The sequence below is a fragment of the Moschus berezovskii genome, chromosome 1, assembly GCF_049115385.1.
Source record: "Moschus berezovskii isolate FMDL1 chromosome 1, NW_MosBer_1.0, whole genome shotgun sequence".
NCBI lineage: Eukaryota > Metazoa > Chordata > Mammalia > Artiodactyla > Moschidae > Moschus > Moschus berezovskii.
Window position 1 is genome coordinate 2,167,937 of NC_142460.1, and position 18,223 is coordinate 2,186,159.

The 18,223-nt window shown below is 47.0% G+C and overlaps 1 protein-coding gene across 3 annotated transcripts in view; it reads left to right on the forward strand.

Annotated features, from left to right (window-relative positions):
- The window catches only part of TRAPPC10 (trafficking protein particle complex subunit 10), a 77,327-nt gene that overhangs the window by 33,653 nt on the left and 25,451 nt on the right, over nt 1-18,223 (forward strand). For 2 of the 3 annotated variants that reach the window (XM_055414888.2, XM_055414891.2), the window contains 9 exons: nt 1,281-1,476; nt 3,267-3,378; nt 5,874-6,121; nt 12,669-12,815; nt 13,387-13,501; nt 14,342-14,418; nt 15,154-15,245; nt 17,251-17,391; nt 17,688-17,800. In XM_055414888.2, coding sequence (XP_055270863.1) covers nt 1,281-1,476; nt 3,267-3,378; nt 5,874-6,121; nt 12,669-12,815; nt 13,387-13,501; nt 14,342-14,418; nt 15,154-15,245; nt 17,251-17,391; nt 17,688-17,800 — 1,241 coding nt within the window. Of the gene's footprint in view, nt 1-1,280; nt 1,477-3,266; nt 3,379-5,873; nt 6,122-12,668; nt 12,816-13,386; nt 13,502-14,341; nt 14,419-15,153; nt 15,246-17,250; nt 17,392-17,687; nt 17,801-18,223 lie in introns of those variants that run through there. The other variant, XM_088834735.1, reaches the window with a different exon arrangement.

Sequence of the window (18,223 nt, forward strand, 5' to 3'; positions counted from 1 at the left end):
GGAGCCTAAAGGAAATGAAACTTGAAATCTGTTTGTTTTGCCACTTGCTTAATGAAACTTTATATCTGTTCATTTGCCATTTTTTCTCAAATATTTATAGAGGAGAAATGTTGAAATTCATAGCATCAATATTTAGAAGTTATTTCTGAGTTCAAATTTACTCATCTCGAGATTATATTGTTTTCAAGAATAAAGAAAGTTACCTTTTCCAACCTTTTGGATGTACAGGTTGTCTTTTCTAGATCCACTGGAAACACTTGTAACTTTATGCCTTTGAGATTTGTACACCATGGGTACAGAGTTTGTTTGTAGTGAAATTGGATCATACCTTTGTTGTAAGTCACTCAGTCCTCTCTGAGTCTTTGCAACCCTGTGTCTGTAGCCCACCAGTCTCCTCTGTCCCTGGGATTCTCCAGGCAGGAATACTGGAGTGGGCTGCCATTCCCTTCACCAGGGTATCTTCTGTCCCAGGGATCGAACTTGAGTATCTAGCACTGCAGGTAGATTCTTTATGAGCCACCAGGAAAGTCCCATAAGTTAAGTCTCATCCTTCTAAGCCTTTATTTATTGTTTATTGATGCTCCTCTTGAGCTCACAGTCTGGTGGGAGAGGCAGACTAACAGTGAAAAGTGTTTCCAGGGTGCACTGACTACAGTGGTCATGGAGTTGGTGGGGCTGAGCTGGGAGCAACTGGGGCTGGGGCTGGGGAGAGGGTCAGTGAGGATGTGTCAGCTGAGCAGGGTTGAGGGGGGTGAGTAGGAAGCTGTTGGGTAGAAAGACGGGAGAGCCTGAGAAGTCGAGTGGGCTTGAGCTAGAGAGAATAGGAACCAGAGCTGGACCGCCGGGCTGGTCCACATTGTTGTGGTCCTCAGGTGCCATGTTAAACATCTGCATTTTAGTCTGTCAGTCACCGGGAACCCAGAGAGGCTTTTGAAGTGGGCAGGGCACCTGGGGTTTTCGAGCTGAGGTGCAGTCACCTTATTTTCCGGTGTAGCCTATAGACAGGGCCTGAGTCCTGTGACTCATCATAACCCCGATCCGTACCACAGCACCTCTCTTGTAACAGCACTCACGGACTGCTTACATGGCCTTAGACCAGCTCACAATGAATCATTTCCTCATCTGATGTTTCATCACCTGCCTGATGTTCTTCACCAGTTATAGAGGGAAGAAAGGAAGAGGAGGGAGGAAGCCAGTTTGCATCCCAAGAACGTTGTTGCTGTTGGGCAGTGGTTCTGTGCCTGGAGTGTTTTCTGCATAGTCTGTTCATGTCTTCACAGGTGTGTCGTGCTCTCCGATCCCTTGAAGGACTCCTCTCGAACTCAGGAATCCTGGAATGCCTTCTTGACCAAACTCAGGACATTACTTCTTATGTCTTTTACAAAAAACCTAGGCAAGTTTGAGGATGACATGAGAACCTTGAGGGAGAAGAGGACCGAGCCAGGCTGGAGCTTCTGTGAATATTTCATGGTGCAGGTACCTGAGCGCTTACACAGTGAGGCTGCTTCCTTCTCTTTCCCTCCCTCTTCATTCTTGTGAATAAGGCAGCTATCTTACGGTCATTCATATGGACATAGCTTATAAGACCAAATGACACTGTAGTGGCCCACTTCATTCTCTTGGCTTATTAAGGAGGGTCAGAGATGGTATCTTGAGTAATTACTGTGTCACCTGCCTCGCTGCTTCAGAGCTTGGCATCTAGCCTTTTATGAAATGACCTTGTCCTCAGAGCAGTTCTGGTTTTGTTAGTGTCTTGGGCTTCCTGGATGTCTACCATGGACCTGGCTTAGGCCGTGGAGCCCAGCACTGGTGATGACCCTGATGATAAGATGTCTACTGCCTGCCTGGTGCTGTGGTTAAATTACTTGAGTCGCAAGTATGTTTCCTTCATAGTTTTATAACTTTGGGTTCCAATGAAAGATTGTCTTAAGCTGGTTTCTTTACTCTAGCTTACAAAAGTGTTTAGGTTTCCAAAAATTGTGGTCTATAATCAGTTCTCTTGTGTTTTAAGAGGGAGAGTGTGTTTAGTGAACAGAGCGATGTGAGACAGAGGAGCTCGGGGGAGGAGACCCTTCCTGCTCTGCAAAGGGATGAGTGTTGCTCTTAGGGGCCTTGTTCTTTGTTCGCCATGTTTTGCCTGGAAAAGCATGATTTTCATATTTCATAATTTTCATATTTAAATATCACTTGTATATTACTGAAGAAATAATGCACCTTGAATAAATAAAAGACCCTAATTAGAAATTTTGAAGTTTGTCTCTTATTCTGATTCTCCTATCGTGGTGATATTTGGGTGATTTGGGTAACATAAGGGAACCTGAACATGTTCATAATTCCCTGTATGACTGACTGTGACAGAACTTCAGATTACCCTGTCTCTTTACCCTTCAATCTTATTAAACTTATTTCCTAACAGTAGTGACAAGGAAAGAGAAGAGTCCAAATGAACACAGTGGTATTGGTTTAGAATCAGTGTGAACTCATGGTTGGATAACTGGATGGCTGGATAGATATATTCAGAAATATTGATTTATGTGTGGGTGAGGGTTAATATGTGTGCATGTAAATATTGCTTTGCTCTCTCCTCTGATGAGGTCTGGAAAAAAATGACACCTCAGTAGCAGTGAGCAGACTTAGTGCTAAGATCTTGGTTTCTGAACTGCATTCTCCAATAAAAGTTGCCAGGGCTCCTTGTGGACGTGATTGGTTCCAGGGCTAATGTAGGGAAAATACAATATTTTGTAGAAGCAGAAAGTAAGCAGGTTCTCAAGAGAAAGGTCAAGGCCTGTCAAAGGAGCACACACACCACTTCCAGGGGCCTCCTCACACCCCAGAGCAGGAGCAGCATGTGCAGCAAGATGAATAATGGCAGACCAGAGACTCAACCTGTGGGGTGGAATTAGCATCCTTGTGTCTCCATGGATAGAAGTGAGTAGTTGCTTTAATGCGTAAATGAAGGAGAAGATTCCGCTGTTCCATAGAGCAGAGTTCTAATTAAAGAGTGTGTGTCTGCGGAGGCAGGGAAGTGCCAAGGACGAGAGGCTGAGCAGTCAGGCCTGGCACGTCACAGAGCGACTCCAGGGGTCATGCTGGCCTTTTCCTGCTTCTGTCTGTGCATGGTCATTAACTTGATTTTCCTTTTCTTAGCATAAACATTATTCAGAATGCTGCTTGCTTTTCTCTGTTGTGATCTTCCGTGGCTTCTTGTTTCAAAACATTGATTTATAATTTTGTGTTTCCCTTTTAAACTTTTTTTGGGTGACTAGGAGGAGCTTGCCTTTGTCTTTGAGATGCTGCAGCAGTTTGAAGACGCCCTGGTACAGTACGATGAACTGGACGCCTTGTTTTCTCAGTATGTTGTCAACTTTGGTGCTGGGGGTGAGTAGTGAAGTTTTCGAAACAAGTTCTTTTCTCACCATAGCTTTCCCCACTTTTAACTAGTATGCAAGCTGCTGTTATTTACCTAATGATTAAATCATCTTCCGTGTTTTTTTAAAAAACAGATTATGCAGAATATATTCCCATGGTTGCTATAGGGAATGAAATGAGAGTTAGGTGTTAGTCACACTTGTGGAAGAAGCTTGAGGAATGAAAGTGTTGAAGGAGTTGCTTTCAGATATAAAGTGTCATTTCTACATATAAAGTGTCATTTCTACAGCTTGAGCTGTCCAGGGATGCTCCCGATTCTGTGCCTCCTTGCTAACATAGTGTGGGGATCTTTTTCTTTGGTTAAGAGGTTGTCTGTGTAATATTTGAGTGTTCACTACAGTGAGTCTTACATGACACCATTGTAAAGGGTGTTCATCTTTTTAACGATGTCTTAAAGTTTTCTAAAAATATGAAATTGGCACAGTGACCCATGTACAAAGAAAAAAGTTTGCAATTGTGCTCACTGTTGTTTGCTTGGTATTTATTTTGGTAGAAATGGCATCACATTATCATGACGTTCGTCTGTAGGTTATTCTTACTAGCAGTCCATCGTGGGCATCTCTTCAGGCTGACAGATCAGGCGCTAAGCTGTTTTTACAGTATCTGCAGAGTGCTCCACAGTATGGATTCCTTAGACTTGATTCAGCCACCCCTGGCGCTGGACATTTGGGTTGTTTCCGCTCTTGCTACCACAAGCAGTGCTATGATAGACATCTTTATCGGGGGTTCTTTTGAGAACCTTTGTCATAGTGTCTGAAGAAAGGCTTGATCCTCAGGAGCCATTGTCATGTCTGCTAGGAGACCTGTAGGGAGTGAGGTGCAGGGGCTGCCCCCCTGGCCTGTGGGCCCCACCCTGGTTCTCAGAGTGATGCAATGTCATCCACTGAGGCCCACTTCCAGGCAGTTTTCATGCAGTTCAGCTTTGGATCTCTTACTTTGCTGAGACACAGACAAAAACATATAACTAAAGCAATTTACTAATTAGATTTTGAAAACTTAAAGGGAGTAAAATTCCACTTCTTATATCTTATATACCCCTGTTATACATATATATATGTGTGTGTATATATATATATGTATGTGTCTCAAATAGCTTGCATGTTTCTTACATTATATTTCACATAGTTTCTTTGTTCTCTCAGTTTTAAAATAAACCTGGGGCGATTTAAAATCCAAAAGTAAGCCTAGACTAGCTTTTACAGTGAAGTGATAAAGTGGTTCATTTTTGTTCATTCATACATATACTTCCTGAGAGCCCTCTCTGTGCAGGCCCTGTTCTGAATACAGTAGGGAACACAGCAAAATTCCTTCTTTGATGGAGTTTACATGAAAGGGAGACATGGAAAACAAGTCTGTCACTTTGAGTCAGGGGTCGCACAGAGTCGGACACTACTGAAGTGACTTAGCAGCAGCAGCAGTGAGGATAGCAAGTGCAGGCTGGGCAGAAGATGCAGGTGTCGGGGGAGGGTGGCGGTAGGGCCGCTTAGTGTCAGATGGGGGCCTAGGAGGCTCTCTGAGAGAGGCCTGACCAAACTGGGGGGGGAAGCCAGGAAAGTGCTGGGGACGGGGTCCCAGCGGAGTGATCTGCTGAGGAAGGGCCTGACAGCTGGGGGGACACCTCACTTTATGGGCAGTGAGCCGCTGAGTCTCAGCTCAGGTCAGTGAGGGACGCTGTTGCCGTTGCTGGCCCTGCAGCCATGAAGCAGTGCCCCCGTGCCAGTGTAGATGTGGACCTCCAGGGAGGTGGCTATGAGAGAGAAAGGTAGATTAAAAAGTTTTTTCCCATACGATTGAATGACCCCGTTATTGTCGACTCTTGTGTTTAATTTAAAACCATGTTTGAGTCTGGGCGGTTAGAATCGGGGAGCCTTGTTGGAGATCTTTGACAGTTAGAGGCTGTTCCCTCTGCTTCCGACTACTGTGTCTTTCTTGTGCCTGCGGGCCCTTCCTCTGGGAGCTGGACTCAGGTGTTGACAGGGTGGAGTGGCAGACAGGCAGGAGGAAGAGTGTGGAGATGAAAGAAGATAAAGACTGTCCTATGGCCAGGCTGTTCCCCCGCACACGGTAGGGAGGAACCCCATAGCACACTCCTGCCTGGGCCTCATGCCTCCTCCCGGGTGACTGATTGTGGAGCTTGAGGTGTCCCTGACTCTCAGCCCGGCGGCCTGATCGCATCCTGGCTTGTTCACGACCTTCGGGGCCTGGAACGGCGTTGTGCCTTGTGGCCTCTGTCCTGTCCCCCGATGCCAGGTGCCGAGTGGGTGTCCTTGTAGTCAGCACCCTGTCCTATGTCCCTTGCTGGGTTCCCCACAGCCTTGAGGGGGGGCTGGTGCTTCGGGCCGAGCAGCAGTTGAGCCGCCCGTCGGTCCCCTAGGGCTCACGGTCCCATGCAGTGAGGTGAAGGAATCTGCAGTCAGCGCCTTTCACGATGTGTGTTTGTTTAGATGGTGCCAACTGGCTGACTTTTTTCTGCCAGCCGGTGAAGAGCTGGAATGGATTGATCCTCCGAAAGCCCATAGATATGGAGAAGCGCGAATTGATACAGAGGCAAGAAGCCACCCTGTTAGATCTGCGCAGTTACCTGTTCTCTCGCCAGTGCACCCTGCTCCTCTTCCTGCAGAGGCCGTGGGAGGTGGCTCAGCGCGCCCTAGAACTGCTGCACAGCTGTGTGCAGGAGCTGAAGCTCTTGGAAGTGAGTCGTCTCTTTTCCCCGTTTACCCGCTTCCTGACTGTTGGCGTAGAAACCGATTAAGTAATTGCTAGAAAATACAACTTCTGCTCCCAACACAGTGCAGTTCACATTGGCCCACAGCAAGCCTCCTAGGTCAGTTTCTCCATATAATTTCTAAGGTCACCTGGCTTGCTCTGTGGGAGCTGGGCCTCGCTGATCAAGGTCACTCACCGGGGGGGCTCGCAGAGTCAGGCTTTGCAGGCAGTGTTTGTTTTCCTTCCGGGCTGTCCTTTGAGATCCGTGAATTTGCACATGAGCATGCCGGTAACAATGTGAGTGACACACAGCCAGCTGTGCGCGTTAATCAGTAGCACACAGTTTAATGGAGGTACAGACGTGTGCATGCTTGTGTGGAAGAACATGGTTAGCTTGAAGGTGTTCATTTGTAGTACGCTTTTCTAGATTAATATCCCCCAGGGCTCTGGACTCTTTTCCTGCCCGTAGCGTTGTACACATTTTAGTGAGGTAGGGGAGCTCTAATGACTGTCCGTTCTGGGGGTTCTCACCTTTTTTGTTGTAGTGACCTCTTCACATGGAAAATTGCACATATACACACTCCAAATGTTACACACACTTTCAGAGAATTCTTAGGCACCCACTCCCACTCCCCGGTTAAGAACTGAGTGGGTGGTCTAATTCCATTTTATAAAGGAGGAAAGTGGGTGTGGAGGTGGTTAGGTGACTTACAGGTAACATAATTAACGTCACAGACTCTGATCCTCCCGGCAGTCTGCAGTCCTTTCTGTTGGGCTCCACACCAGGGCGCTGGGGGCACAGTTAATGAAGACCCAGGGCACTGATGATGGTAGTTTTCATATCATAGTCATTTCTGTTTTATGATGGACAGGGAGGCCTGGCGTGCTGTGATTCATGGGGTCGCGGAGTGTCGGACACGACTGAGCGACTGAACTGAACTGAACTGAAAAAGCTAAATAACAGACTCAATAAGATAGACTGTTTTGCTAATTTCTAAAGAAGAGATGCCTAGCCTAGCTGAGCCACGAACTTGAGAATTTAGGACTTTTTATCAAATTATTTTTCTTCTTTGGACATCTAATCGAGCACATGAGAAAAAAGAGCACTTTCCACCTTGAGGTGATGTTCTCGTGGCCGCCTGTCACCGCGTAGGTTGAGATAATCTTCTTTGGCTACTCCACTCTAGCTGTACAGACTGTGGGGCTGAGGGGGTTGCTTCATTAATGGGACAGGGCCGCCTATGTTCATGGGGCCTAGAGATTTACTAACTGAGAGATTTTCTCTTGTTAGTGGATCAGGGGAAAACATGGGCATGTATTAAGAGCCAATGCAGTTCAGCCTTGGCAGCTTCAAATTGGAGTCACCCAGGAGGGCTCTTTAGGACTTAGTGATGATGTTCTCACTGGAGAGGGCATGTGGGGCGTCAGGCACAGAACTCCTCTCTCTACTTTCTCATCTGAGATCCTCTCTGTAGGTTGTTTTGGGAGCTGGGGGTGGTCCTTACACCTTAAGGAAGTTTTGCGGTTGGCAAGAAAGAGGATAAGTTTTATTCTTAGGATTTCTTTAAATTTTTATGGAGACAATGAAAATTCAAGACTCAAAATTATTTACTTTTTCTGCATATTTGATTCTGCTCTCAAAACTAGAACTCATTTCCTGTGTCTGCTAGCTTTCTTTCTGGTGATTGTTGTTGACAGTCATGTCTGTGGCCGGAGGCCAGCGTAGAGCCTTGGGTTCCTCCACACAGAGCTGGGCAGAGCTGCCGCTGTAGAGCCAGTCCTCAGGCAGCTTGCAGGTTGGGCCAGTATGTGGTGCTCCTAGGGTTAGGTGTGGTCATTTATCCTTTTTAAGCCCAAAGCATATGTGTTGCAACCATTTTGTACATTTCTTATTGTGATGTTTCTTTTGCAGAAAATGCCTGTGTTTGCTCTTTGTGGTTTGTAAAGCAAGTCCTGGTGACTTCCTTGTTGATGCAAATCAGTTGATTTATAGTATCTTCTCTGAGAGTAGGAGACGCTGAGGTGGCCAGATGCCACCTCCATGGTGCAGCCTGGGGTCGTCACTCCCAGCAGTGCCTGCTGAGGCTGGGGACCAGCTCCCGGCTTGGCAATGTATGAATGTGGAGAGGGTAACCCGCCCACACCGCTGCTGGAGTCAGGAGTAATAGGCCTGAAGTTGCATCAGGTCTGTGGGAGCTCAGATGACTCCATCACAGAGTATCTCTTTGTTGTCTACAACATTTAACCCCCCGACCCGTTTACCAAAAGTCTAGTGTATTCCCTGCATAAATTTGGAAAATACAGACAGATCTGCAGAAGAAAATGTCATTGCTTATTCTGAAGTAAGAGATTCTCCTTTTGGTCTGTGGCCTTTCTGTGTGTAGAAGGACTGTTTGGACTTTGGGATTGTTCAGCAGTGTCCTCCGTTGTGGGGGTGTGTCCTTGTCCGTCACCCTTATTCCGTGCATTCACACGTAGGATGGCTGGTTCAAGGCTGCACTTGTCTTTAACGCTTTTAGCGTTCATCATCAAATTGCCTTCTAGAAAGATTGTCCCGTTTTTAGTTACACTAGTAATACTCTCTTCCTGTATCTTTGGTAAGAAAAAAAGTAATATGTGTATATATTTTCATCTTTACCAGATTGGTAAGTGAGAACAGTACAAGGCAGATGTTTTCTAGAATGTTGTTTTATGTCTGTTACAATGACTACCCAAAGGATTTCTGTGTTAATGTATTTTTCTCGGTACCGGCTTGTCTTTTATCAGCATAGGTTCTGATTATGTTCACAGACAGGGCTGGCCAGGAGGGATCAGGACTCTTCAGGATCTAGAGACTGGCCAGCACCATGCATGAGAGGTCCACACCCAGACTGTGTGTGGGAGAAGCTGCAGGCTGACCAGGATGGACAAGGCCTGCCATCCAGGCCTGCCAGCTGGCATTGGCATTCCTGGGTTCAGGCCCCATGGAAGACAGAGCAGAGGCTTTGCTGAGGAGCGAACCTCAGGGTCATTGAGTACTTGCTCATCATGTGACCTTGAGCCCTGAGGGAGGACCTGAACTGTGAGAGGAGTGGGAGTGGACGGAACAGGAGGCAACCGGGGAAGGTGCTGATATCGGTAAGAGCCGATGAGCCTCAGGAAGCGGGAAAGAGGGCTAGAGAAGGAACTGCCCAGCACCATTCAGGAAGCAGCTGATTACACAGTGTTGATGGGAGAGAGGGCCCACAGGTGGGGGAGAAACGAGTCCTGCTCGACCTCAAGAAACCCGCAGTTTGTGCACAGAGCCAGCTGTGTGAGTGGACTGTCAGAGCCCAGAGCTGCCAGGCCATCATAGCAAGCTGTTCCAGGGCGGGGTGGGTGGCGGGGGTGGAATCAAGAGAGGGGCAGCCTGCGTGGGCGCATGGACACTGCCTGACGTGTCTGGGGCTGGGGGTCAAGAGATGGTCTTGTGTGAGCTGGGTTTTAAAGTTTCATTCATTCAGCAGTTACTCGTTGAGCACCTGTTTTATGCTAGCCAGGCACTCACTCTAGGAGCTGTGTTTTTAGCAGTGAGCACGACAGACCAACATTACCCCTCCTCACCCCGTGAGCTGAGTCAGGACCCACCAGGTGGACATGGCCTGGGTGTGGGCAGAGAGAGTGAGTTTCAGGCAGAGAATTCACTGTTGAGAAAGAACTCTCGAGGAGCTTAGTCTTGGTAGAACTTAGGGCTGAGGCAGGACATGGAGGTGAGGCTCCAGAGGTCTTGGAAGCCAGGTTTGAAAGCATATGTCACCTTGAGAGTTGGCTTTTATTCTACAGCTAGTGGGTTGAAAGCTGGGGTGCTGTGAGAGGTGAGGGCAGAGAGAGGCTCCTGATTAGGAGGAGACGCGGAGAAGAGTTTGAGACTCAGCCGAGACCTGGGGAGAAACGTGAGGTCGGAGCAAAGGCACTGGGTAGACTTCGAATAAATGGAATATTAATGGATTCAATGAATAAATGGGTCTGAGTCAACTGAATCTCATTCCACCCACAAATAATTATTATTTCACGAAAGATAAAGCAAGAAATCTTCTGAAAGATAATGTGGGAAAGTAGCTTTATGACCTTGAGATTAGCAAGTGTTTCTTAAATAGGACAGAAAGGCTTTGGCCAAGAGGGAAGTGTGTGGAAAACGGGCAGCCCGGAAATCAGAGCCTCTCGTCATCAGTCAGCACCACGGAGTGGGGGTAACAGGGCGGCCAGGAGGGGACAAAGGTCCATAGGCCGTATAGTCAAGGAGGATTCTTACCCAGAGTATGGGAAGAACCCCTACAAATCAGCTTAAAAGGCTGAAAAATCAATAGAAAGTAGGCAAATGAAGACATCCAGTTGGCTAGTAAGCAGATGAAAAAGTGCTCAGTCTCATTCATTATAGATAAGTGCAAACTAAAATAACAGTGAAATCTTACCACCCCCCCACCAAGTGGCTGAAGTGGAAGAGCTTGATAAGTGTTGGTGAGAGCAGGGAGCACCTGAAGTTCTTTCCTTGACAAGAAGAGTAGAAATGGGCACCTATCTTAGGAAAGCTGTTTGGCAGCATCTGCTGGACCCAAACCTGTGCTGCCCGTGAGCCGGTGATTTGTCCCTGCTCTGTCCAGGAGGCAGTGCAGGGACGCTCGTGGTGGCCTTACCGTAACTGCCAGACCCTGGAAATAACCCAAATGTCCATCCTGTACGAGGGAAACAGTCACTGCTGTCTGTGCGGACAGCAGACGGGGTTGTGGTGGCAGAAATCAACGAACTTGGAGTGGATGAGGCTGTGAACGCAGAGTCTAGCTGGAGGAGTCAGACACAAGATGTGCCTGCATGTTGATTTTGTGCGTACGAGTTCATGAGGAGTCCTCAGTGGCATGTTGGGAGGTGTGTGGTGGGCATGGCCCCGTTGTGGTCCATGTAGGACACTGGGGTTTTCAGCATTTGCATTATGTTTTAAAACATAGGTTTAGAAAAGACAAAAGAATGTCTTTAATTTTATGCTTGGAAAATGGTCATACAGCTCTTGCCATGACTGATAATACTGGTATCAGAAAAGGGGAGGCTTGAAGAAAGGTAAAGAATGTTTATGAAGAAATGAGTTTTAAAAAGTGTGTTGTTCACAAAGGAGTTTACCCAGAGGCCACGAAGTCTGTGCAGAGGCGCTCAGTGTCTTTCTCATCAGGGTGCGTGAAGTGTCCAGATGCTGAGAGTGCCACTGGGTTCCAGGTGGACTGGCAGAGCTTGAGCTTGCCTGGGGCTTGTCCCTTGTGGGAGGCAGGGCTTGCTCTCTGTCAGGTGTGATTGGCGTGGGGCACTGGGGTGGGTGGCCGTCAGAGGAACTCAGCCTGCCACTGTCTAAAGATACGTGGCTTTTGGGTGAGACCCCTGTGGGCTATTGGTACCCCTCAGCCTCGCCCCCTGTGGAGCACCGCAGTTCGACTCAGGGTGGCTATGTGCTCTGGACAGGGTCCCTGAGCTGCATCCCACCGGCCAGCTCTCCGCATCCCTTTGAGGTTGGTCCCTTGTCTGGACAAGAGAGTCATACCACTTTATCACCTTATGAAAGTTGCTTCTGATCATGTCGTTATTTTCTGTACTGATTTTTCATTTAAAGGATCTAAGTAGTTTGTCTCATTTTTCAAAGACTGGGCAATTTAGCATGTACGGGAGCGTTAAATGGCATTCTCTGGGTCTTTTCAGCTGGCTCCAGGTCCTTCTGTTGTGCTCAGGGTGTGTTGAAGTCTTTCTTACAGAAGTTGGTTTTGTTAGCTTGTGCAGCTCCTCCCCTGTCAGCTGATGTGGTGTCACTTCTTAGTCCCCACTGTAACTAGGACCAACTGGCGGGTCTCACCAGAGCTGGTGCCCCAGCTGTGAGACACCTCATGACATCAGTGCCCCGAAAAGGCAGTCTGCACTGCCAGGTGTGGGCGTGAAGGTGCTGTCAATTGTGGGACATTCTTGTTTGAAGGACCCTGAAATGTAGAGGAGAGTCCACCTTAGAACCGATCACATACAGTAGATACTTCTGAATATCTGACAGTATAGTATTTATTATATTCCCAAGCAACAGGCGTCCATTTTTACAAACATAATTACACCTGAAAAATTAATAGTAGTTCCCAAATACAATCAAATATCTACTTAACACTCAGATTGCTATGTTGATATGTGATCTGAAATGTGTTCCAGTGGTCATCTGAGATCTTAGCTTCCCACCTTCACAGTGTGTACTCTTTAAACTGAGAGGTGACCAGTTTCCAAACCTAGAGTAAGTGCTGACAGTCGGCCTGCTTGTAGGCGTCTTTAATAAACTTTTGAGTACATTGCTGAGATCACACCCCTGCCGAGGCCCTCCGTATCATCGGGAGTGTGGGCCACTGAGTGCTTGTGGGCACAGAGAGCCCTTCCTTCTGTAGCTGAGCCACTGCCCTTGTCGCTGTGCCCCTTTACCTTCCCTGTGGTTGTGCAGAGTCTGGGTGGCTGCCGGGAGGGGCTTCCCTGAGGACCCTCCTCACTGCCCATGCCTGTGCCGCCAGGTCTCCGTGCCGCCCGGCGCCCTGGACTGCTGGGTGTTCCTGAGCTGCCTGGAGGTGCTGCAGAGGATAGAAGGGTGCTGTGACCGGGCGCAGATAGACTCGAACATTGCCCACACTGTGGGCTTGTGGAGCTACGCCATGGAGAAGGTAGCTGCCGAGTGCAGAGGGAGCCTGTCTGGGCTCTGCCCCCGGGGTGGGGATGGAGTTCACTGTTGGGGAAGTGCTGCACACATGGTCCCTCCTTGGGTGGCTCTGGCTGCTTCAGGGGCGTCCAGTAGCAACATGGACGTGGTGGGTCCCTGCCAGTGTCTCTTGACTCCAGTGGATGTCAGACACTTGCTGTGCTCGTGCTAAAGGTGGGCTTCTGCACCAGGAATGAGGGTGGTGGATGCAAAGCGGGGTGAGCGTGAAACCTGTGCAGAAATCAGATGAGGACAGTGGTCCTGTGTGGACAGCAGGAAAGCTTGGTGGCAGTGCAGACAGAGTGGGAGACCTTGCCAGCTTGGGAATGACCAGAGTCAGAGGCAGTGCCAGGATGATCGTGTAGAAGGTTTGAGTTTAAAAGGATCATAGCAAGATGTGTTTTTATATCCAGATAAGAATCTTTTGGGTAGGAAAACTAAATTTCTTGCATTTAGATGGATGTTAACTTTAAATTTGTTAATTCTCTAGTGGTTCTTATAGCAGATTAATTGATATTTGGGGTTTATCTCAACAGCTGAAGTCCCTGGGCTATCTGTGTGGACTTGTGTCAGAACAGGGACCTAACTCAGAGGACCTCAATAGGACTGTGGATCTTCTGGCGGGTTTGGGAGCCGAGCGGCCTGAGACAGGTACTTTTTGAAATGTTCCCCAAAGCACTGAGAACGTGGGCTGTGCTTGGCACATATAACTCAGATTCTGGCAATAGAACTACTCACCGTTTGGGAAATTACACTCATTATTAGCTGACCAGATTAAGATGCGGGATATTTTACCCTTTAATCACATAAAGGGATGTCAGAAATAGTTTAAGAAAGTATAACGGTTCTTAAAACTGTGTCTGAGTTTCTGCTAGGCTTACATTGAGCTGGTCAGGACTTTGTACAACCTTCGTGAAGTTTAAATGCACCAATCTCCCCCAGTTACAGGGGATTTATTTTTCTGATAATATGGCCAGACAAGTCCTTTTATTGAGTAAATTGCTCCTAGGAGATAGAGCACTGTGAAAGGAGCATTGCTGATTCTTTTAGCGCAATGATAAGTGTGAGTTAGCAGGGCTGTTGCTGACTAAAGTGCCCCTAGTGGCCTGAGAGGACTCCTGCTGGCCCAGGTCAGTTCCTCAGGGAAAGTGTGTGATGTGTGTGTTGCTCTGTTTCAACCTGAGACCACTTCACAGCATTCGGAAAGTAATTCAGGTCATTGTAGGATGTAATACATGCTTAACGACTTCTAGCCTCAGTTAAAGATAAAAGCATTGCACGAAGTGTTTAGACTATTTCATGAGTATATTAACTGGACAAGAACGTGAATGGTAGTGTGGTTTCAGCTGACATGGGTGTGTTGGTAGTTTCCGCAAGCATCAGACACAGTCCTGTACCTGTGACATTTACCTGTGACATTTGAGGCTGAACATTAAGTCATGACTGGATATAATGAAGATGAATAAGGATTCTTATTTCTTTCTGTTTAAGCCAACACAGCTCAGAGTCCTTATAAGAAACTCAAAGAAGCATTATCATCAGTAGAAGCTTTTGAAAAGCACTACTTAGTAAGTATTTCAAGTGTTCCCTGTCCACTGGTGGCAGAGAGCCTGTCTCTGTGAGACTTTGCTACGTTTGTAGTATTTCGGATTGGGAGTGAGCTGGTATTGGGGACCTCCTTCTTGCTGGCCTGTTATGTTTCCTCAGTGCCCTAGGGAGTTGTGGATGCACCTGGAGTAGTTGGTGGGTCAGTATCCACAGTGCCATAATTAGGCATAAAAGCATCCTTGGATATTTATCGTTCTGTTCCCCATGGGATTGCTCATTCAGTAGAGCAGAAATTTCTGTATACAGAGGAACAATTTGAACCTGAACAGGGCTTATTGTACTTGATTTTAAAGGACTTAAATTTGGGCAGTCTTAGAAAGCAGTGCAGTAGTTCAGTGGACCACCTGCGTTCCCAAGTCATGGTTAATTGAAGAGAATCTGACAGTTGCCTCTGTTACTCAAAGAGTGAAAAAACACTAAAAATGTTACCTGCATGTGGAATATGCACTGAAAAAAATTATTCTATGCCTGCTGAGTTTGTTTCTCTCCTTATTATGCGTCATAGTTTATATACAAGTTGATGACTTTGTATAAATCACTGTTTTGTAAAATCTCAAATAACACAAAAAGATCCAGAGTAAAAAATTGTTATATTAATAAGGAAGTCTTTTGCTTCAGCTTTGGGTAAATGAATATCGGGTCTGTGTAGCATTAAATTTGAAGTATAGAGTTACTCGATCTTTGCTTTTCCACAGGACTTGTCTCATGCCACCATCGAAATGTTCACAAGTATCGGGAGGATTCGATCTGCTAAGCTTGTTGGAAAGGATCTGGCAGAGTTTTACATGTAACTGATTTTTCTCTGAAATCAATTTTTCTGAATTGATTTTCTCAATTTTTCTCTGAATTTCAGACATCTCCCATGTGTAGTAAGAGGTTTGTTATGTAGGAGTTAATATGAAGTGTACCTAACTTTGTAGGATGAAAATGTAAACTGTAACCAACCATCAGTATTTTTTCAGCCGATTCCTTCTGAATACCAGAGTTGAGTTTATTAACCGTAGTAATTGTTACTGATCGTTGTGTTTCTTTAATTTAGTGAACGTTTACATAAATGTTACACGTATGTAGGTAATGTGTGCCCTGTTGCATGCAGTATATGGTGTATGTTCTGCATCATTTTCCCTGGTTGCTCGTAAGTGTCCCCTCGAGGTCAGTGACTTGAAGTATGGGCATGTGTCACCTCCATGAGAGAGGGCTGAGCTGTGAGTGCCTGAGAGCCGGAGTGTACAGAGGTGGTGAACGTTTCTCCTTTGGCTCCAGCTTCCGAGTTGGATTCCAGAGAAAAGACTCAAAACGTGGTATATTTCATGTGTTTGGTAAATAGCCTATCAAAGAGAAGAACCCTGGCTGGAAATGCAGCTGCTAATTCAAAGCACTGGAAAAGATACAAGTTATGAGGGAAAAGATGGTTGTTTTCTCAAAAGAAATATGTGTTTGAAGTGGTATCTGGATATACACAGTTTGTAATTTTATTAGATGAAACAGGAAAGAATAATTTATTGTAACTGGTTGAGTAGGCAGGGAAGGGATTAGTAGATCATCCACGGGAACATCTCGAGGTTTTAGGTGTGGTTGGAGCAGCCAGCAGTCACAGAGATGAGGTGGGGTCTCTTGAGTCTCCATCTGGTGTACTGAGGAGTGAGTTATTATTGGTTAGTGGAGCAGAGAAGCCATGTCCTCAGATGCTATGAGCTCAGCCCCCTGAGGCTGGCACTATGGTGGGATGACGTTGGCCTTCTGACGGTAGACTTGGGTCCTGGTTCTGGTGTCACCGTGGACTAGCCAGCCAGGTGACCCTCGGCCTGCGGGTGGTCTCCCATCCTGTACTACCATGTACAAATCATTGCCTGGAGATACTAACTGAAGAAGAATGGAAGGTTCTGGCCCCTTTAAATGACAGGATGAGAGAGGACCAGAAAAGTCTAGGAAAAACTGGCATATGTAATTTGATAGGCTTGAAATTTGAGAATTTGGGAACTCTTACTGTTTCAGAGTAAGGTCCTGAGGACTAAGATGTTTTCCCAGGATGCCAGGAGAGCAGATGCTTGTTCATTGTTGGCCTTTATCCTGCAAGATCAGCAGTCCCAAGCCCTCTGGGAAAGGCCAGGGCATCCGTGTTGTCACTGAAGCTTGGGCAAGCTTCATTAATCGTATTTTAAATTTTGGTTTGTTCTGAATATCTTGAAGGTTTAAATTGGGCCTGGGAAGATGTTCTTTTATGTGGTATGTGTTGCTATTTAAATCCTTCATAATTCTCTATAAATCTTTGAAACCTGCTCAGTGCATTAGCCTGAGTTTTGGAGTTGGCCCAAGCTCCCATTGATTGGTCCATGGAAACCACTCTGTTTTGGTCTGTCTTCAGGAGCTAGGGTGGCTCCAAGCCCAGGTTTCTAGCTTCCTCCATACCTGCTTCTGTACTGGTGGGCAGATCCTTTCCCTTCCTTCACGCTTGGTGGCCTCGCAGCAGCTTGAAGTCATAAGTGATGCCCTCACACTCTTATCCAGAGACTGAACTCTGAAGGCCCTTCAGCTCGTGTAGGATGTTGGACAAACAGCGTGTGTGGGGTTACCAGCCTGGCATGTTTCTGGGGTCTGGTTATGTGTTCCTGATTTTGTGTTTTTTCTCACCTCCAGGGCTGGGTCGGGGGCAGTGGTCAGAGGAGGACTCTGGATGACACCAGTGTCGTGGTGTCGCCGAGATCACCAAGGGTGGGGAGCAAGCCATGAAAGGTCTGAGTTTGTTGATTATCGTGACCCATTATGAAAGCTTCTGTTTGTTGATTTGCAAGGAGGAAGAAGTCTCCTCAGAAGGCAGAGATGTACCTTCAAGGAGCCTTGAAAAATTACCTGGCTGAGGGCTGGGCGTTGCCAATCACACACACAAGGAAGCAGCTCGCCGAATGTCAGAAACGCCTTGGACAGATTGAGAAGTATCCTTTAAGTCGAGTACATTCATGAAATAGGAAAATTGCTGTTTGTTTCTATAGCAGCAGTGCCCACAGTCGCATGTCCATTAGGTGCCCAGTAATTAGGAGAGGGAAACCTGCCTTGACATGTGCCCCTGTTGGGTAGAAGCTGGTCAGGTGTCTGCCTGCCTGACTTCTGCGTGAGTCCCTCGGACGCTGGAGGAAAGGGCGCACCTGCCAGCTGCACCCCCTGGGACTGGGGGCTGTGTGTGCGGCGCCCCACCACGTGGTCCTCTCCTGCCCCTTGACTCTGCACTCAGCTACCTTCAGACCAGCAGCCTCCTGGCCAGCGACCAGCACCTGACCCCGGACGAGCGGGAGTACTTCTGCAGAGAGATTCTCAGCTTCGCTAGCCAGCAGACAGACAGCCCAGGTGAGACTCATTTCTGAAACTTTGTTACAGGAACATCCCCATGGTCTAGTGGTTAAGGCTTTAGCTTCCAGTGCAGGGGCTTTGGGTTCAGTCTTGATATGGTAAGTAAGATCTCACGTGGCACTCGGCCAGAAAACCCAAATCTTAAAACAGAAGCAATGTGGTAACAAATTCAATAAAGGCTTAAAAAACTATTATGAAAAATGTGAAAAAAGAGAAAAGCAAAAAGAGTAACACTGTATATAATAGGTGATGTATACTGACGCCTGGATTCCACAGCTGCTAACATTTTGCTATGTAGCCCCCATGTATCTCTATCTTCCTACTTTATTCTTTTTGCTGACCTTCAGAGCCTCCCCAGACCACAAGGACCACTCCACCTTGGGACAGTGTAGCATCTTCTGAGAACAAGACTGGTTCCCT